The sequence below is a fragment of the Rhinoderma darwinii genome, chromosome 3, assembly GCF_050947455.1.
Source record: "Rhinoderma darwinii isolate aRhiDar2 chromosome 3, aRhiDar2.hap1, whole genome shotgun sequence".
In the NCBI taxonomy this organism is placed as follows: Eukaryota; Metazoa; Chordata; class Amphibia; order Anura; family Rhinodermatidae; genus Rhinoderma; species Rhinoderma darwinii.
The window spans coordinates 242,669,566-242,691,566 of NC_134689.1; the positions used below are offsets into that span (position 1 = coordinate 242,669,566).

Sequence of the window (22,001 nt, forward strand, 5' to 3'; positions counted from 1 at the left end):
GGAGTTGCCCTCTAAGATCTTTGATGCGGAGGGAAATGTCCGGAGTGACCTGTTTTTTATTGAGGGACTCTAAACTGTGTAATTGGGAGAGAATGTCGGCAGTCGTTTTTTCCCGATGTTTTTTTAATCTGGACGCGGCCTGAATCCCCATTCCCCTCATGTACGCCTTGTGTGCGTTCCATAGAGAGAAACTATTTTCGGAGGAGGGAGAGTTCACCTCAAAGTATAAATTGAGGTGGTTATTCATAAGATCCTCAGTCATTGGATGATCTAGTACCAGATCGTTTAGTTTCCAGGAAGAAAAGGGAGGGGAGGGGGATGTATCCGAAACCACCAAAGTAATCTGGGCATGGTCAGACCACGATATATCTCCAATCAACGATGTAGACCTATATCGCAGGCTACGTTTACATACCAGGAACATGTCAATTCTAGAATAAACCCTGTGGGGTGCAGAAAAATATGTAAAGTCACGTTCGTTCCCGTGCTGGCAGCGGCAAATATCATACAGCTCCTCCCCATGTATCGTGTGGTGCAATTGGGAGCGTGGCCTAAGTGCGTTCGAGGAGTCGATTATAGGGTGCATTACCTCATTAAAATCACCGCCGATAATTAGTAATCCCTTCTCCACTTTACGAACTTTACGGAGAATTTTATGGAAGGCCCTGAGTTGATGAGAGTTCGGGAGATATAGATTAACCAAAGTATACGTTATATGATTAATATCACAAATGAGGATCAAAAATCTACCCTGGGGATCTAAGATCACTTCGTGCTCTTTAAAAACCACCGATTCCTTAATTGCAGTAAGGACTCCTTTAGTTTTCCTGGAGCTACTAGCCTGATAAACATGCGCAAATTTGGAGTGTGTACATTTAGGGGGGTTGTGTTGCGAGAAGTGTGTTTCCTGTGCAAAAAAAACCTTGCATTTCAAATCTAATGTTTCTTTCCACATCATTTGGCGCTTGAAAGGGCTGTTAAGCCCTTTAACATTCAGGGAGGATATTGTAAAAGGCATAACGTTTTATCTGAAGGTGCGTTAATGAGGGCTAAATACCTGGTTGTCGCCCGCTGGCTGCGGGTGATCCAAGCAAGACATCTGGATGGACAAAGCCTGTCAACTTTAGACATAAAAACCAAGAACATTAAAACATAAGTGAAAAACACATGGCGCCTACACTGCGCCGAAAGAACCTCCATGGGGGGAGAGAAAAAGGCATCAAGGTAGCATGTATCGCGTATTTATGGTCAGACAGTCACCTTAGAGAGTCAATCAGCTGGGCGTCTTTAACCCGTTTCCCATTCGGGGGAAATGCGACGTGGAGATGCTCTTGAGGGAACGACCGTCGTATTGGTGATCGGGATATTCCATTGTCACAGCAGCGATACGCCGTCAGAAGGGGAAGACATCACATCAGTGGATCCGTTCTTGTTGACGATCAACTTGACCGGGAAACCCCATTTATACTTGAGGTTGTGCTCCCTGAGAGTAACTGTGATTGGTTGGAATTGCTTGCGAAGCATCAGCGTAGAAGCAGATAAATCCGGAAAAAATCGAGACATGGGTGTAGGGCTCAGGAAGTTTCCCCAATCTTCTGGACTCTTGAAGGATACGATCTTTAGTTTGATAAAAATGTACTCTCGTTAATACATCCCTTGGAGAATCGATAGGAGCTGAGCGAGATTTAGGGATCCTGTGCGTTCTATCTAGAGTCAGGTCTAGAGGAGTGAGCGTAGGTGACAAAGCTTTAAACATGTCCTGTAGATAGTTCTGCAAGTCCCACGGGGAGACGGTCTCTGGGACCCCCCGTACCTTCAGGTTGTTTCGTCTGGATCTGTCTTCCTGATCCATTAGTTTGGACTTCAGCCATACCACTTCATCTTTAAGGGCAGAGTGAGCATCTATAAGCGTATTATGGGCTGCAGCGTAATCTCCCATCTTGCGTTCAATGTGGTCTATGCGGCACCCCAGCTCATCCACCGACATTTGAATCTGTGACATCATTTTATGTAATGTCTCCGATATGGAGCTCTGTAACGACTGTATTAACCCCTTCATAATAGCAGTGGTAAGGGGGGCATCATCTGGGATAGCCGTCATTTCAGGGACAGTAGTAGCTGTAAGGCCGCCCACGTGGGCCGTTAATGGAGAGGGGGAATGTGCTTTCTCATGCCCCGGGCCCATGCTGTTAGGCGGGGAGAGTCATGAGCGAGTCGCCCCCCGTTTGGCAGGGTTACCCACATCTTCTGAGCTCCCCTGGGGAGTTATGTCCCTCTCTGCAGACTGACCTGAGCTGTCCGTTGATGAGGCACAGGGACGCGCTTCCTCCCTCTCAGGAGGCGAGCCGGCGCCATCTTGGGTGCGGTCCGTCACTGGGAAGTAGTCCGGGAGCTTTTTCAGCTCTACCTTCGCTCCCCTTCTCTTAGTCATGATGCTCCCTGGTTCTAGGAAGGTTAAGGAGTGGAACCCTCGTGATTCCGCTTCTTTACAAGGCGATCTGTCGCTGTGAGCCGCTTGTTAGCTACAAGTTGTGCAGGAGGACTTGTCTCACACCGCCATCTCAGTCAGCGGCAAGCTCCACCCCCAACTGCCATTAAGTTCTATGAGACTTATGGAAACAGCGTAGCTCAGTGAGTTACGCTGTTTACCTAACTCACGACCATATAACATTTTTCATGGTCGGAATTTACCTCATTCACCTTCAACACACAGCGGCTGAACGGGGTTTAGGGGGCCCCGTTCTGGAGATGGGTGCGAGTCCCAGAGGTGGGACCCGCATCTATCTGACATTTAAATGTCTCTTGTGGGAGAACTCCTTTAACCTTCTGTGATATGCTTTTTATACACTACCGTTCAAAAGTTTGGGGTCACCCAGACAATTTTGTGTTTTCCATGAAAACTCGCACTTATATTTATCAAATGAGTTGCAAAATGACTAGAAAATATAGTCAAGACATTGACAAGGTTAGAAATAATGATTTTATTTCAAATAATAATTTTCTCCTTCAAACTTTGCTTTCGTCAAAGAATGCTCCATTTGCAGCAATTACAGCATTGCAGACCTTTGGCATTCTAGCTGTTAATTTGCTGAGGTAATCGGGAGAAATGTCACCCCATTCTTCCAGAAGGCCCTCCCACAAGTTGGATTGGCTTGATGGGCACTTCTTGCGTACCATACGGTCAAGCTGCTCCCACAACAGCTCTATGGGGTTGAGATCTGGTGACTGCGCTGGCCACTCCATTGCAGAAAGAATACCAGCTGCCTGCTTCTTCCCTAAATAGTTCTTGCATAATTTGGAGGTGTGCTTTGGGTCATTGTCCTGTTGTAGGATGAAATTAGCTCCAATCAAGCGCTGTCCACAGGGTATGACATGGCATTGCAAAATGGAGTGATAGCCTTCCTTATTCAAAATACCTTTTACCTTGTATAAATCTCCCACTTTACCAGCACCAAAGCAACCCCAAACCATCACATTACCTCCACCATGCTTGACAGATGGCGTCAGGCACTCTTCCAGCATCTTTTCAGTTGTTCTGCGTCTCACGAATGTTCTTCTGTGTGATCCAAACACCTCAAACTTCGATTCGTCTGCCCATAACACTTTTTTCCAATCTTCCTCTGTCCAATGTCTGTGTGCTTTTGCCCATATTAATCTTTTCTTTTTATTAGCCAGTCTCAGATATGGCTTTTTCTTTGCCACTCTGCCCTGAAGGCCAGCATCCCGGAGTTGCCTCTTCACTGTAGACGTTGACACTGGCGTTTTGCGGGTACTATTTAATGAAGCTGCCAGTTGAGGACCTGTGAGGCGTCTATTTCTCAAACTAGAGACTCTAATGTGCTTGTCTTGTTGCTCAGTTGTGCAGCGGGGCCTCCCACTTCTCTTTCTACTCTGGTTAGAGCCTGTGTGTGCTGTCCTCTGAAGGGAGTAGTACACACCGTTGTAGGAAATCTTCAGTTTCTTGGAAATTTCTCGCATGGAATAGCCTTCATTTCTAAGAACAAGAATAGACTGTTGAGTTTCACATGAAAGCTCTCTTTTTCTAGCCATTTTGAGAGTTTAATCGAACCTACAAATGTAATGCTCCAGATTCTCAACTAGCTCAAAGGAAGGTCAGTTTTATAGCTCCTCTAAACATCAAAACTGTTTACAGCGGCGCTAACATAATTGCACAAGGGTTTTCAAGTGTTTTCTAATCATCCATTAGCCTTCTAACACAGTTAGCAAACACAATGTACCATTAGAACACTGGAGTGATGGTTGCTGGAAATGGGCCTCTGTACACCTATGTAGATATTGCATTAAAACCCAGACGTTTGCAGCTAGAATAGTCATTTAGCACATTAACAATGTATAGAGTGTATTTCTGATTAATTTAATGTTATCTTCATTGAAAAAAACTGTGCTTTTCTTCCAAAAATAAGGACATTTCTAAGTGACCCTAAACTTTTGAACGGTAGTGTATATGTATGTTTATATAATTTATTTTAAAATGTGTATTCCACTTTCTAGTTGATGTTTTGGCTCCGATTTCTCAGTATGACTCACAGTTCTCAGTCCAAGCCACATGTTTTCTTGATTGGAAGTCACTTAGATACCCTGCCACATGAAAACAATACATCAATTGGTAAGTAAACATTTTCCTGTCTCCTTAACCCGTTCCTGTCGTAGCCACTTTTGGACTAAATGACAGAGCCCCTTTTTTTAAAATCTGACGTGTCACTTTATGTGGTAATAACTTTGGAGTGCTTTCACCTAGCCAAGCGATTCTGAGATTGTTTTCTTGTGACAAATTGTACTTTATGTCAGGGGTAAAATTTGGTAGATAAATCATTGCTTATTTGTGGAAAAACATCAACATTTTGAGAAAAATTGCAAACATTTTCATTTTTCTACATTTTAATGTATCTGCTAGTAAGACAGATACAGTTACTAGTTCACATATCCCATATGTCTACTTTATGTTGGCATCATTTTTTGAACATCATTTTATTTTTCTAGGATTTTACAAGGTTTATAAGTTTAGCAGCAATTTCTCAAATTTTCAAGAAAATTTCAAAACCTATTTTAATAGGGTCCAATTCAGTTCTGAAGTAGCTTTGAGGGGCCTATATTTTGTGAAACCCCCATAAATAACCCCATTTTAAAAACCACCCTCAAAGTTTTCAATACGGCATGTAGAAAGTTTCTTTACAGGTTAAATTTACACATTTCTTTTTTAATAAATTTTTTCTGTTACACAGAAGGTTTTAGCAGAGAAACACAACTTAATATTTATTGCCCAGGTTCTGCAGTTTATAGAAATATCCCACATGTGGCCCTAGTGTCTTACAGGACTGAAACACAGGCCTCAGGAGCAAAGGAGCACCTAGTGGATTTTGGGGCCTTCTTTTTTTTAGATACATATTTTTAGATTATATTTTAGGCACCATGTCAGGTTAGAAGAGGTTTTGTGGAGCTAAAAACAAAGGAAACACCTCAAAGACCACATTTTGGAAACTACACCCCACAAGGAATTATTCTAGGGCTGTAGTGAGCATTTTGACCCCACAGGTATTCCTTAGATTTATTAGAATTGGGCAGTGAAAATGAAAAATTTAATTTTTTCCCGCTAAGACATAGCTGTAGTTCAAAATTTTTCATTTTCTCAACAATTAAAGGAGAAAAAGCACCACAACATTTGTAAAGCAACTTCTTCAGAGTAGGGAAATACCCCTATTTGGAGCGCACATTTAGCTGGATTGATTCCTGGGTGCCATGTTGCATTTACAGAGCCCCGGAGGTACCAGTACAGTAAAAGCTCTGAAATGTGACTCCATTTAGTAAACTACACTCCATGATGAATTAATCTAGGGTTGTAGTGATCATTTGACCCCACAGGTTTTTGCTGAATTTATGGGGATGTGAAAATTAAAAAAAATATATATTTTTTACAATAAGATGTAGTTCTAGCTCCAAATTTTTCATTTTCACAAGGACTATAGGGGAAAATCAGCCCAATATTTGTAAAGCATTTTCTCCCGAGTACAGCAATACCCCATATGCGATCGCAAACTGCTGTTTGGACACACGGCGGGACTCAGAAGGGAAGGAGCGCCATTTTACTTTTTGAGCACATATTTTGCTGAATTGGTTTCTGGGCGCCATGTCGCATGTGAAAAGCTTCCTGGGGTACTAGTACAGTAGAAATTCCCCAATGTTACCACATTTTCGAGACTTTACCCCTCAAGGAGTTAAATTAGGGTTGTAGTGATTGTTTTGACCCCAAAAGTGTTTTATACATTTTATTAGAACTGGGCCATGAAAATTTAAATCTACATTCTTTTCTAATAATATGTAATTTTAGCTCAGCATTTTTCATTTTTACAAGCAATACAGGAGAAAATACACCCCAAAATTTGTCACGCAATTTCTCCCGAGTAAGGCAATACCCCATATGTGGTCATAACCTGCTATTTGGACACACAGCAAGGCTCTAAAGGGAAGGATCGCCATTTGGTTTTTGGAGTGCGGGTTTTTAGGGTATTGTACAAAATATCTGCTCTCCAGTATTGCCTGATCTTTGACTTCTTCACTAGCCCTATAAGCAGCACAATGCCCTAAAGTTTCCTCATCTCTGCTGCTTCTATGGGGTCCACCTTTGAGGTCTAGCAAATGACTATGTGGGGTATTTAGTGAAAAACTACTGGACCTAAAACATTTGTCTGGGCCGCATTTAGCATCATTTTGCATCATTGCTTTTTGAGAGTCATAACGTGTTATTTTTCTGTTGACGGCGCGTTTTTTGTCGAACGAGCTGTAATTGTTATTGATTCCATTTTGGGGTACATGCGATTTTTTTTATTTTTGTTTCTTATCACTATTTCATTTTTTGGGAGATGAGGAAACCAAAAAACAGCAATTCTAGTACTGTTTTGTTTTTTCTTTTTTACAGTGTTCACCGTGCAGTATAAACAACATGTTAACTTTATTCTGTTGGTCGATACGATTACAGCGATACCAAATTTATATCGTTTTTTTTACGTTTTTCTACTTTCCCACAATAAAAATACTCTTTTCCCCAAAAATCATGTTTTAGTGTCGCCATATTGTGTCAGCCATAACTTTTTTATTTTTCAGTTCATATCGCTGTGGGAGGGCTTGTTTTTTGCATGACGAACTGTAGTTTCTATTTGCTATTTTTGGGGTACTTGTGACTTTTTGATCAGTTTTTATTAAAAAAATTTTAAGACAAGATGACCACAAAAAAAAATGGTGTCTTTATTTTTATTTTATTTTTTTACGGTGTTCACCGTGCGGTAAAAATAACGTGATATTTTTATAGTTCAGCCCGTCCCAAACGCGGCGATACCTATTATGTTTTTTCAAAAAATAATTCTAATTATAAAGGACTTGAACAGGGAAACAGGGCGATTGTTGTTTTTATTACCTAAAAATTTTTATTTATTTATTTTTCTTAAACATTTTTTTTACTTGTTTTCTTACACTTACCTGGGGACTTGAAGATCTGATCTTCTGATCCCCGGTACAATACACCTCAATATGTATGTAGTGTAGTGTACTCTAACTGTCATTCTTCATCTGACAGTTAGCCTATTAGGAACTGCCTTGGGCAGGACCTAATAGGCTTCCATACCTGGCCGACCAGGAAGCCGTTGCTGGGCATCGGCACCGGTTTTGGCACCCGCGGTATCTTGCGGGGGGGGTCCATTGAGGTACAGAGGGAGCCCCCTCCCTCCTTCAACCACTTAGATGCGGCAGTCGCTATTGACTGCTGCATTTACGGGGTTAAACAGCGGCGATCGGTGGTAACTGCCATCGCCGCCGTTGCAGCAGGAATTCGGCTGTATATTACAGCTGACACCCGCTGAAGCTCCTGTGCCCGCTTCATCTACAGGCCGTGACTGTACGCCATATTGCGGGAATGTACTGTTAATAAGGATGTACAGTCACGCCCATTTGCGGGAAGGTGTTAAAGAGGACCTGTCATTAGCTCCTACAAAGTAAGTTCTCAGACACACGTAATTGCCGCTGTGTATGTGAGTCCAGCGGTTTTTGTTGCTTACTTCTGCATTCCCCCGTTGCTGAGATATTGCCCCCTCTTTTGAAACTCGCGATGACGCTGGCCTAGTAGTGTCTGGAGGAAACAGCCTCACGCTGATAGGTCAGTATCAGGGGCTTTCTGCTACCTACGTCCATTGAGAATTGCTGGCGACCAAACTAACTTGGCTAGCCAACGGCACATTTACATATTGTTTAATAAATAAACAGGGGGCAATATATTAGCAATGGGGAGACGCAGAAGTAAGCAACAAACACCGCTGGATTCACAGACACAGCAGCAATTACGCGAGTCTAATAACTCCCTTTGTAGGAGCTAATGACAGGCCCAAGCTGTCCATACTTTTTCAGCTATGTTCACACAATATATTTTGAATATAGGTGAGATATATACAGTGCATTCAGAAAGTCTTCAGACCCTTTCACTTTTTTCACATTTTGTTATGTTGAGGCCTTGTGCTAAAATAAAAAATTCTAAGTTGTTCCCCATCATTCTGCATTCAATACCCCATAATGACAAAATGAAAACAGAATGTTAGTAATCTTTGCTAATTTTACAAGGAAAAACTAAAATATTGCATTGACATAAGAGTTCAGACTCCTTACTGTATTTACTTTCCTCTTTTTTTGTATAGTCAATTGTAATAAAGCCTTACAGTTAGGTACGTCTGCTGATTCCCTTTCATGGTAATGAATTATACAAAAACATACTTATTTTGCTGTATTGAATAGTGTAGCGAACTACGCAAAACAAAACAGTATCTTGACGGGAATCTGTCAAATATATGCCAAAAGGAATCACCATGATATAAGGGCATATGGACATCATACAGGAGGGTTCCACCTTTATGATGTCCAAATCTTCTTTCAACATGAATTCTCATGAACGCCGAGCTTAAGTCTGAAATATTTTTTTTCCTGATAAAAATCATACAGAAATATTTGACAGAGTAGTGGAACCAATTTTTATTTAGAACAAGAGTCAAGATGCACGATAAGGGACCCCAAACAATATTGATTAAAGGTGTTGTCCTCCTTCTGACAAATGATGACCTATCCACCGGATAGGTCATCAGTATATTATAGGTGTGGGTCCGACACCCGGACCCCGCATCAATAAGCCACTCCGGTGGCCTGTGGGCACTGGATGTTATGGCACATAATGCTATGTACAGAGCCTGGAAGCAGTTGGCTCTCTACATAGCATAGCGGCCGTGCTGCAGAACTGCAGGTCCTCTCCTGTTCACTTGAATAGGAGCAGAACTGCAGCTCGGCCGCTATTCCGTGGCCGGAGCTAAGTGCGTGCGGCATCTTCGTCCAGTGCTCGGAGGCATCGGACCAGCTGATCTGTGCGGGGTTCGATTGTCGGATAGGATAGGCCACCAGTTGTCAGACGGTGGAAAACCCCTTTAGTTAAAAGTGTTTTTTATTATAATGAAAAAGGTTGCTAGTTGTTGATAAGGCATGTGTTTCCATTTTAAATAAGTGTATTCTTACATAAGTGTACATAAGTAAAGTGCATAATTTATGTGCACGGTGTTTCATTTAAAGCCAAGGTCTCTGTAAGCATTCGTTCTCTTGTTCACTGATTTCTGAGAAAAGGTATTTAAAGTTTTAAACTAAAATTGGATGATCATTAATATTTACTCATTTGAAAACTAGTATTTTTTATTCAATGAATTTCTTTACAGCTAAGCACTTTTATGAAAATGTGATGAAGACGGAGTTTGATCTATTCAGCTGTTTTCAGATGCAGTTTTTCGCCCTAAACTGCAGAAACATGAGTCATGTCAATGCCATCAGAGAACCTCTGTCAAAGACTGTTTCACAGGCCTTTCAGGTAACAGTGTACACAATTCTTTCTGAAATTCTTTGCAAATGCAACAGCTTGTCTCAACTGTAGAATGGTCATTTTCTGTGATTGTCCACTACAACATTTGAGTTTAGGCTCATCATTCAAAGACGGTAGGCTGAAAAACAAAACTGATCGTCTGTTGATGTTCAATCAATAGTATCTGTCATGAAGGGTGCTATAGTTAGTAATTTGTACTTTATACTAAACAAAATTCAAATATATAATGCTTGTGTTTTTATGCTAAAAATGAACAATAAAGAGCCACTGTTGTGATGCAGTATCGCTTTAAAGAGGCTCTGTCACCAGTTTAATACTTCTGTATCTCCGACCTAATCTAATAAACGCTTTGATGTAGATAACTACTGTTTTGTTTTTTTTTAAAAACATTTATTAGTGACAAAAGCCCAACTGGGCGTTTTTTTAGTTTCACCAAGTGGGCGTTGTAAAGAAAAGTGCATGATGCTGACCAATCAGCGTTATACACTTCTCTTCATTCATGGCCAGCTTTATTCACAGCAGACTGTGATCTCGCGAGATCACGCTGTGACGTGACTTACTCCCGCAGTTCCTTCACCTGAGCGAGAGGAGAATGACCAAACATCGGCTCCATCCATACCAGGACGATTATCCTCCTCAGCAGCAGTCCTGGCACGGCTGGAGGCAATGCCTGATCATTCTCCCATTGCTCCGGTGAAGGAAATGTGGGAGTATGTGATGTCACAGCGTAATCTCGCGAGATCACGCTGTGCTGTGAATAAAGCTGAGCATGAATGAAGAGAAGTGTATGACGCTGATTGGTCAGCGTCGTACACTTCTCTTCACAACGCCCACTTGGTCAAAAGTAAAAAAAACGCCCAGTTGGGCATTAAGAAAGTAATTAGCATAAATCTAAAATTGCTGAATACTTGGTCAAAAATGATCATTTTTCAAAATAAAAACCACTGTTGTTATCTACATTACAGCACCGATCACATTATGTAGGAGATAGGGCACTTATAATGTGGTGACAGAGCCTTTTTAAATACTGGCATCTATAATATTGCTCTGAGCAGGACTTCACCCTAACTGAAATTAAGGGGGGGTCTTTGGCGCTTCCTCAGTCCCTGTGAAAAGGACGTGTGGGCGGTGCTTAAGAAGCCCTGTGAGTATTTAAAGAGGCTCTGTCACCAGATTATAAGTGCCCTATCTCCTACATAATCTGATCGGCGCTGTAATGTAGATAACAACAGTGTTTTTTATTTTGAAAAACGATCATTTTTGAACAAGTTATGAGCAATTTTAGATTTATGCTAATTACTTTCTTAATAGACAACTGGGCGTGTTTTTACTTTTTACCAACTAGGCGTTGTACAGAGTGTATGACGCTGACCAATCAGCGTCATACACTTCTCATTGTTCCTTCCCAGCTTCTTTCACTGCACAATCACGCTGTAACCATGGGCTGGAACAATGAGAAGTGTATGACGCTGATTGGTCAGCGTCATACACTTCTCTTCACAACGCCCAGTTGGTAAAAAGTAAAAACACGCCCAGTTGGTCATTAAGAAAGTAATTAGCATAAATCTAAAATTGTTCATAACTTGCTCAAAAATAATCGTTTTTCAAAATAAAAACCACTGTTGTTATCTACATTACAGAGCCTATCAGATTATGTAAGAGATAGGACATTTATAATCTGGTGACAGAGCCTCCTCAACCCCTTAGTGAACAACAATACGCCTTTTCACGTTCATCACTAAGGGGCCTGACGCCTTTTCACGTGAGCCTAGTCTAAGTCCTGCACGGGTCTCCCGTGCAGGCTGGAGCCGGGGCTCTGCTGTCTTATGACAGCTGAGCTCCTGCTCCAACGCCCGCGATCGAAGTTTACTTAGATCACGGCCGGTTAACCCGTTAAATGCCGCCGTCAATAGTGACCGCGGCATTTAACTTGTTTACAGAGGGAGGGAGCTCCCTCTGTCACCCATCAGCGACCCGCAAATGCAATCGCGGGTCTCCGATGGGTTGTCATGGCAGCCGGGGGCTTGATAAAAGCCCCCAGGTCTGCCCTGGACATATGCCTATTAGGACGCGCCGGAGGCACATCCTAAGGCCTCATTCACACGACAGGGTTTCCCGGCCGGGTGCCAGCCGTTCATAAATCACCCGGCTGTATTAGGAATAATAGACCCCTAATGGGGCTATTCACACGACCGATTTTTTGACGGCCGGGAAAACCGGCCGTCAAAAAATGGGACGTGCTCTATTTTCGGCCGGGTACCCGGTCGCCCGGCTCCCATAGAAGTCTATGGGGCCGGGTAATACACGGCCATCACCGGAATGTGTCCCGAGTGATGGCCGAGTTTTCCGTCGCTTGCGCTCTATCTCCTCCTCCTCACAGCCCAGAGTGCATGTGAGGAGGAGGAGTTTATGCCATTCGGACGAATGGCTGTATGCTGTACACTGTGTGGCAGGGCCGGGGTGTACAGCAGGTGGAGGGAGCACTGCGCTGGCTCCCTTCCCGTGCTTGTTTTAAAAGCGCCCTGGCCCGGCGACACCTTCCATGGCGCCGCTAGCAGCTGCTGCGGCTGCTACTACTGTAGCGACGCCACTATAGCAGAGCAGGGAGGTATCTCCCGGCTCTGCTATGTGCTAGCCCCACTTTAGCTCCTTGAAGGAGCGGAATCCCCGTGTTTTCGGGGATTCCGCTCCTGGACAGAGCGCTTGATGTCTCTGTCCATATCTGGGCAGTGACATCAGGGGAAACTCCTGAAGCGGAATCCCCGAACACATGGGGATTCCCCTTCAGGAGTTGCCGCTGATGTCACTGTCCAGATCTGCCCGGCCCGGAACGGATGCAAAACTTTATGCAAACCGGCCGGGCAAAATGGCCGATTTTACCGGCCGACACTCGGGCTCGGGCGGGACCCTGTTGTGTGAACCCAGCCTAATAGATGCCTGTCAGATTTACACTGACAGGCAATAATGCTCTGGTATACGAAGTATACCAAAGCATTATAGTAGCGATCTGAAGATCGCACAGTAAAGTCCCCTAGTGGGACTAATGAAATAAGTAATAAATGTGAAATAAAGATTATTAATAAAAATGACAGTAAAAAAATAAATAAAACCATTTTTTTCCAGAAAAAGTGGTCTTATTTAGTAAAAGTGTAAAAAATAAATAAAAGTACACATATATGGTATCGCCGCTACCGTAATGACTCCATTAATAAAGTTAATATGTCATTTAAACCGCAAGGTGAACACCGTAAAAAAAAAAAAAAACGCAAAAAACAATGGCGAAATTGCTATTTTTTTCCATTGCCCCCCAAAAAAGTCATAATAAAAATGAATCAATAAGTCCCATGCACCCCAAAACAGTACCAATCAAAACTACGTCTCGACCTGCAGAAATCAAGCCCAAAAAATTACTACATTGATGGAAAAATAAAAAAGTTACGGCTCTTGGAAAGCAACGATGCAAAAACAAATAATTTTAGTTCAAAAGTGTTTTTATTGTGCAAAAGTCGTAAAACATAAAAAACCTCTACATATGTGGTATCGCCGTAATCGTACCAACCCATAGATTAAAGGTAACATGTTATTTACGTCGCATAGTGAACGGCGTCAATTTAAAAACGCATAGAACAATGGTGGAAGTTAATAAAAGTTAATAAAAAAATTATATGTACCCTAAAATGGTGCTATTAAAAAGTACAACTAATCCCGCAAAAAACAAGTCCCCATACAGCTATGTAGACGAAAAAATAAAAAAGTTATAGCTCTTTGAATGCGACTATAGAAAAACGAATAAAATAGCTTGGTCATTAGGGCCTAAAATGGGCTGGTCACTAAAGGGTTAAGCTTTCGTCCAATCTGTTCACATTAGAAGGTTTAGCACAACTGATAGGAGAAGATCTGCTGACTGACGAATCTCCTGCTCAAGCACTGCCTTCACATCTTTTTCAGAGACTGCTGAAGCAGCAAAAAAACACACATCTTATGGATAGTGGCAATTTTACTAATCGTAAATAAAATCTTACAAAGTAATGAATCAAAATTAGTTTAAAATTAAAAGAGCTAGTTACTATTGTATATCCAACATTTTTTTTCTACTGCAAGTTCATATACATAATAGACCTTTTATGTTTACAACTATAGAATTCAACAGAAGATTATGTTCCTGAGATCTGTCAGCTGATAATGGAGCAGGTCTCACATCTGCGCTCACAGAAGGTGAGGAGTGATGATGTGTGGAGACTTAAATAGTCACTATTGTTTCAATAAACTTTGCATTAGTCAATAGTACAAGCACATATAAGAAACATTGTTATATGTCTTATTAGATAAATTGCCTTTTTTTTCACTTATGAGACATTTCTAACCCCCCCTGCCTTCTGCACTGATGTCCTCCATTCTGCTGCTGCTTCTGAGTGTGTGCTACAGGGAGACAGGAGAGCAGGATCTCCTCTTTTCTCTTTGTGAATTGTTTGGGAGACATCATAGCAGCTTGTCCCAACCCCCTCTGGAGCTGAGCTTAGGAAAAACTGACAATTATAAATACAGCATAAATGGGCCACATGTTGGAGGTTTTTTAATTCCTCCTTTGAGAAGGGAATTTTTCCCCCATTGATGGAGGAGGCCACGAGCGGGCTGATCCTGAAGCCTAATAAAAATCCTGCTAATATTGACTCTTACAGGCCGATTATTGTTAATAAAAATAAATATTAAAATCCTTGCCCGGATGCTGTCATCTACACCGTGTTCCAAATTATTATGCACATTGGATTTAAGGGTCATAAACATTTAATTATTAGTTTTTCCAATGAAACTCATGGATGGTATTGGGTCTTAGGGCTGTTTGGATCATTGTAATCAATCTCAGACACCTAATAAGTTTGCCAGGTGTGCCCAATCAAAGGAAAATTACTTAAGAAGAACGTTCCACATTATTAAGCAGGTCACAGGTTTCAAGCAATATGGGAAAGAAAAAGGATCTCTCTGCTGCCGAAAAGCGTGAAATAGTGCAATGCCTTGGACAAGGTATGAAAAAATTGGATATTTCAAGACAACTTAAGCGTGATCATCTTACTGTGATAAGATTTGTGGCTGATTCAGAGCACAAACGGGATCGTTCAGATAAAGGCATAATGAGGAAGGTTTCTGCCAAACAAATAAATAGGATTAGGAGAGCAGCTGCTAAAATGCCATTGCAAAGCAGCAAACAGGTATTTGAAGCCGCTGGTGCCTCTGGAGTCCCGCGAACCTCAAGGTGTAGGATCCTCCAGAGGTTTGCAAGTGTGCATAAAGCTATTATTCGGCCACCCCTAAACAATGCTCACAAGCAGAAACGGTTGCAGTGGGCTCAGAAATACATGAAGACTAATTTTCAAACCGTGTTGTTTACTGATGAGTGCCGTGCAATCCTGGATGGTGCAGAAGGATGGAGTAGTGGATGGTTGGTGAATGGCCACCATGTCCCCACAAGGCTGCGACGTCAGCAAGGAGGTGGCGGAGTCATGTTTTGGGCTGGAATCATGGAGAGAGCTGGTAGGCCCCTTTAGGGTCCCTGACAATGTGAAAATGACATTTGCAAAGTACGTAGAGTTTATGACTGACCACTTTCTTCTGTGGTACAAAAAGAAGAACCGTGCCTTCCGTAGCGAAATTATCTTCATGCATGACAATGCACCATCTCATGCTGCAAAGAATACCTCTGTGTTGTTGGCTGCTATAGGCATAAAAGGAGAGAAACTCATGGTGTGGCCCCCATGTTCCCCTGACCTCAACCCTATTGAGAAACTTTGGAGCATCCTCAGGCAGTTCACATCAAAACAGAAGCTCTGGGAGGTTATTCTGACATCCTGCAAAGATATTCAAGCAGAAACTGTCCAAATACTCACAAATTCAATGGATGCAAGAATTGTGAAGGTGATATCAAAGAAGGGGTCCTATGTTAACATGTAACTTGGCCTGTTAAGTTTTTTTTTATTGAAAGAGCTTTTGATTTCTGTAAATATGACCTCCTGATTCTGAAAATGCAACAAATTACCATTTTAGTTCTCTTTACAACCTTGAAAATTTTTTGATCTCTGTTAAAAAAAATCTGTTATTATTAGGAGATTTGTTCAATAAAATTTGCATTATACTCCAACGGTTGATGGCTTGAAGATTATACTGACTGTCATTTGCATCGACTATTTAGGAAAATCAGCGAAAAATAACATTTGCATAATAATTTGGAATGCGGTGTATATTGGCAAAAGTAATAATGAAAGTTGTCCAAAGTGACCAGACTGGGTTTATTCCAAATAAATCCACCAAAATTAATATAAGAATAGTTTTTGGGAATCTACAGGCTGTAGATTTGGATGGGGGGGCAGGAGGCAATCCTTTCTCCGGACTCCTCTGGGGCTTCTAAAACTACCAGAGAAAGTAGGGCAAAAAAATTTACATGCACCTCCATAATTGTATCAAAACAGTAACAAAAGTTTTTATTGGACACCAAAAAGGAGAAGACAAACAAGTTAAAAACATTGTATACAAGAATTCAAACAGTGATAAGATATAATAAGACACACAGTAAAGTGCACAATAGCCGCAAATTAGATCAGACCAGCTGGACACATGAATGGCCCTAATAAGGATCCCACTTCAATACATGTGATAATTCCTAACATAGGATAAGATCATGAATAAATGTGACATACAATGCAAAAATGCATATACCTAAAACATCATAAGAATAAGACAATAGATACAAGCCCGGCAGAGGTGCTCACACTTAAAAAACACAGACCCCCTCGCGTATCGCCTGGAGAAACATAGCTTCCTCAGGGGTATAGAATGGATTGATATAGTGTCCTTTATATATACATATAGTCAGGCGTGTTGAATGCAATAATTACGCTTTCCATCGGAGGAATCCATGAACGGAAAGCCAAACGGAAACCAAAGCTTTTGTTTGCATTACCATTGATTTCAATGGTAATGCTTCCGGTGCAAATGGTTTCAGTTTGTCTCAGTTCCGTAAGGTTTCCGTTCTTTTAGCGGAAACAATAGCTTAAACGATTACGTTATTGTTTCCGCTAAAAAAAAACCCTTACGGAACGGAAATCATTTGCAAGGGAAGCATTACCATTGAAATCAAATGATAATGCAAACGGAAGCTTTGGTTTCCGTTTGGATTTCCTCTGTCGGAAAGCTACAACAGAACCCATGAACTGAAACCAAGACGGAAGTGAACACAGCCTTAGCCAGCGCATTGGGCGGTGTCCCAGAAAAGCTACTGCATCTCTGCAGTGTTACCATGTAGATGTAAGCCCCAAGGACAAAGGTGGATAATAATTTACACCTGCACATTTTCAAGGAAAATGGCATGTGCACCGGCCGGTGCACACACCTAACACCAATCATATAGTAGCGTATAACATAAGCTGAACACATGTTCACATAATTATATAAATAAATAGCCCACATAAATGTCAAGGACACCACCACATTCAATAATTAAAGCAATATATATTTTAAAGGAAATAACAAAATAATTCAATTACATTTGTGTAAATATAACCTAAAGACAAGAACTATTGTACAAGACAAGAATAATAAACTCCTGTGTTTGACACGTAGAGTAGAATCATCTAAAGTTTTCACTTCTCTTCTATTTCATAGCTTTGATATTAACCCTTTCCCTCCTCAGCCATTTTTTGGATTTTCACTTTTGTTTTTTCTGATGAGTGACCAATCAGTGTCATACACTTCTCATTGTTCCAGCCCAGCTTCTTTCACTGTACAATCACACTGTTCTGTGGATCATGCTGGGCTGGAACAATGAGAAGTGTATGACACTGATTGGTCACGATTGGTCAGCGTCATACAATCATCTGTACAACGCCCAGTTGGCAAAAAGTAAAAACACACCCAGTTGTCTATTAAGAAACTCATTAGCATAAATCTAAAATTGTTCATAACTTGCTCAAAAATGATCGTTTTTCAAAATAAAAACCACTGCCGTTATCTACATTCCAGCGCCGATCAGATTATGTAGGAGATAGCGCACTTATAATCTGGTGACAGAGCCTCTTTAATGACATTACATTGTAAATCCGTAGGCTCCCTCCGCTCTGCAACTTTACATGGTCTGCCACTTTGTGGCAGAGCTGCTGTGGTTCCTATTCTTAAATGCTTCCACTTTGAAATAATACGACTCACAGTTGATTTTGGAATATCTGAGGGTATGTTCACACGCAGTAGCAAAATACGTCTGAAATTACGGAGCTGTTTTCGCCTGAAAGCAGCTTCTGATTTTCAGAAGTTTTTTAACAACTCGCGTATTTTACGGAAGTAATTGGAGCTGTTTTTCAATGGAGTCCATGAAAAACGGCTCCAAAAATGTCCCAAGAAGTGACGTGCACTTCTTTGACTCTGGCGTCTTTTTACACGCCGTCTTTTGACAGCGACGCATAAAATTACACCTCGTGGGAACAGAACATCGTAAAACCCATTGAAAGCAATGGGCAGATGTTTTTATGCGTAATGGAGACGTTTTTTCAGGCGTAATTCGAAGCGTAAAACGCCCGAATTACATCTGAAAACAGTGCGTGTGAACATACCCTAAGAGGGAATACATTTCAGGAACTTGTTGCAACAGTCGCATCCTATTACATTACCACGCTGGAATTCATTGAGTTCTTTAAAATGACCCATTCTTACACAAAGTTTATAAAGGCGACTGCAAGGCTAGGTGCTGAATTTTATACACCTGTGGCAATGGTACTGAATGCAACACCAGAATTAAATGAGTAACAGGTGTGTCCCAATACTTTTGTCCATATAGTGTACCCCTGATATTTTGTAGAAAAGACGAGGATTCTTCATTAACCAGTTTTTTAGTGCATTCTAATAATATCGAGAAAAAGTGGCGCCAGGGAACGCCATATTTTTCAACGTCTTTACATCAGAAAATTGATTAACCTGCCCCATTGTCTTTGCATTTCATATCATATTTATTTTCTGTGATGGCAGGAAGGAGGTGAAGGGAAAGTGAGCCCTAATCTACCCACCGCCCTGTCCCTGCCTACTTGCAACGACCCGCCCTAGGCGACGAGGTACAACTGGGCGGCGGTCCCTACGCTGTCTAAGTGCACAGGAAAACAAACAGGGAACACGCAAGGGAAGGGGCAGTAGCCACGGAACGACACGAGGAAACGGAGCGGCGAACGAACAGTCAGGACCAGGACGAAGTGAGTAACCCGAGCGGGCACGGAGACAGAAGCAAGCCAGGGGCAAAGCAAAGCAAAGCAAGTCAAGTCAAGGAGAACTGCAGCAAGGCAGAAGCACGGCAGAAGCAGGCTGGAGCAAGCAGCAGTGGGGCCAGGAATCCAAAAGAATAACAAGCAATGAGGAAGAGAAAACTGCAGGTATAAATGGACAGGGGGCGGAGCTAACTCTGACTGACCAGGCCGCGATAGGCTCTCCCACTCCTGAGCCTGCCACCCTGATTGGTGGGAGCCGGTGTCAGTCTAAGAGGTCTGGCCTCAGGTGTCGGCTGATTAACCCTGGGAGTCTCCACAGACGTAGTGCCTGGCAGATCCTTTACAGTACTCCCCCTTTTATGAGGGGCCACCGGACCCTTACTAAGAGGACCCGGTTTAGTGGGGAAGAGAAGGTGGAACCTCCTGACCAATACCCCAGCGTGAACATCTCGAGCAGGTACCCAAGTCCTCTCCTCCGGCCCGTATCCTCTCCAATGGACCAGGTACTGGAGGGAGCCCTGGATCATCCTACTGTCCACAATCTTGGCCACCTCGAATTCCACCCCCTCAGGGGTGAGAACGGGAACAGGAGGTTTCCTAGAGGGGGACCAGGACGGGGAGCAGCGTTTAAGGAGGGAAGCATGAAAGACGTCGTGTATGCGGAAGGATGGGGGCAGCTCCAGACGGAAGGATACAGGGTTGAGGACTTCAATGACCTTATAAGGCCCAATAAATCGGGGAGCAAACTTCCTGGACGGGACCTTAAGGCGCAAGTTCCTGGACGACAACCAGACCAAATCCCCGACGACAAACCGGGGGTTAGCAGAACGTCTACTATCCGCCTGAATCTTTTGTGCGCTCTGGGACGCCTCTAGGTTCTTCTGAACCTGGGCCCAGACAGTGCACAGTTCCCGATGAACATCCTCTACCTCAGGATTATTGGAACCACCAGGGGAGACGGAGGAGAACCTTGGGTTAAACCCGAAATTACAGAAAAACGGGGAGACCCCTGACGAGTTACTGACCCGGTTATTCAGGGAAAATTCAGCAAGGGGAAGGAATGAGACCCAATCGAATTGACAGTCAGAGATGAAACACCTTAAATATTGTTCCAGGGATTGGTTGGTCCTTTCCGTTTGGCCGTTAGTTTCGGGATGGAAGGCGGAGGAGAAGGACAGATCAATCTCCAACTTTTTACAAAAGGCTCTCCAAAATAAGGAAACAAATTGTACCCCTCTGTCCGAAACGATATTGACTGGGGCCCCATGGAGACGCAGGATGTGTTTCACAAACAAAGAAGCTAACGTCTTGGCGTTAGGTAGCTTCTTAAGGGGCACAAAGTGGCACATCTTGCTGAAGCGGTCGACTACCACCCACACCACCGACTTGCCCTGAGATGGAGGCAAATCGGTGATAAAATCCATGGAGATATGGGTCCAAGGTCTCTGGGGAATGGGCAAGGGACGTAGTAGGCCCGCAGGTCGGGACCTAGGGGTTTTGGACCTAGCGCAAACCTCACAAGCGGCGACGTAAGCCCTAACATCTTTAGGCAACCCAGGCCACCAATAGTTTCTGGTAATGAGGTGTTTGGTGCCCAAGATGCCAGGATGACCAGATAGAGCGGAGTCATGGTTTTCCCTGAGTACCCTCAGCCGGTATTGCAGGGGAACAAACAGTTTGTCCCCAGGGACGTTCCCGGGAGCTGCACCCTGATCAGCCGCGATATCAGAAGCTAAATCAGAATCCGTGGCAGAGACGATTATACCAGGGGGTAAAATACAAGCGGGATCCTTCTCGGAAGGAGGATTGGCCATGAAACTACGTGACAGAGCATCAGCCTTAATATTCTTGGACCCAGCCCTATAGGTAACCAAGAAATTAAATCTGGTAAAGAATAGTGCCCACCGAGCTTGTCTAGGATTAAGCCTCCGGGCCGATTCTAGGAAAACCAGATTCTTGTGATCCGTAAGGACCGTTACCTGGTGTCTGGCCCCCTCCAGGAAGTGCCGCCACTCTTCAAAAGCCCATTTAATGGCTAGAAGTTCACGGTTGCCAATATCATAGTTACTCTCCGTGGGCGAAAACTTCCTAGAGAAGTAAGCACAGGGGCGGAGATGGGTGAGGGAGCTGGTACCCTGGGACAAGACGGCCCCCACTCCCACCTCGGAAGCGTCAACCTCCACAATAAATGGCTCCTCTTGGTTGGGCTGAATCAGCACGGGGGCCGAGATAAAGCACTTCTTGAGAGTCTCAAAGGCCTGGACGGCCTCAGGGGGCCAATGGAGGACATCAGCACCCTTGCGGGTAAGGTCCGTAAGAGGCTTAGCGACGACCGAGAAGTTGGCAATAAATCTCCTGTAATAGTTGGCGAACCCTAAAAAACACTGTAACGCCTTAAGGGAGGCAGGTTGGACCCATTCCGCCACAGCTTGAACCTTGGCAGGGTCCATGCGGAATTCATGAGGAGTGAGGATTTGCCCTAAAAATGGTATCTCCTGTACCCCAAAGACACATTTTTCAGTCTTAGCAAACAGATTATTCTCCCGAAGGACCTGGAGCACCTTCCTGACATGCTCCACGTGAGAGGACCAGTCCTTGGAAAACACCAGTATGTCATCAAGGTACACAACAAGAAAATTACCCAGGTACTCTCTCAGGATTTCATTAATAAAATTCTGGAAGACAGCAGGGGCGTTACACAACCCAAAGGGCATGACCAGGTATTCGAAATGACCCTCGGGTGTGTTGAACGCAGTTTTCCACTCATCCCCCTCTTTGATGCGGATAAGGTTATATGCCCCCCGTAGATCGAACTTAGAAAACCATTGGGCTCCCTGAACCTGATTAAAAAG

The 22,001-nt window shown here is 43.0% G+C and overlaps 1 protein-coding gene across 2 annotated transcripts in view; it reads left to right on the plus strand.

The window, feature by feature from the left end:
* The window catches only part of LOC142748001 (uncharacterized), a 96,137-nt gene that overhangs the window by 68,638 nt on the left and 5,498 nt on the right, over nt 1-22,001 (plus strand). For both annotated transcript variants that reach the window (XM_075855117.1, XM_075855118.1), the window contains exons 13-15: nt 4,513-4,627; nt 9,753-9,901; nt 14,054-14,128. In XM_075855117.1, the coding sequence (XP_075711232.1) occupies nt 4,513-4,627; nt 9,753-9,901; nt 14,054-14,128 (339 nt within the window). The remainder of the gene's footprint in view (nt 1-4,512; nt 4,628-9,752; nt 9,902-14,053; nt 14,129-22,001) is intronic.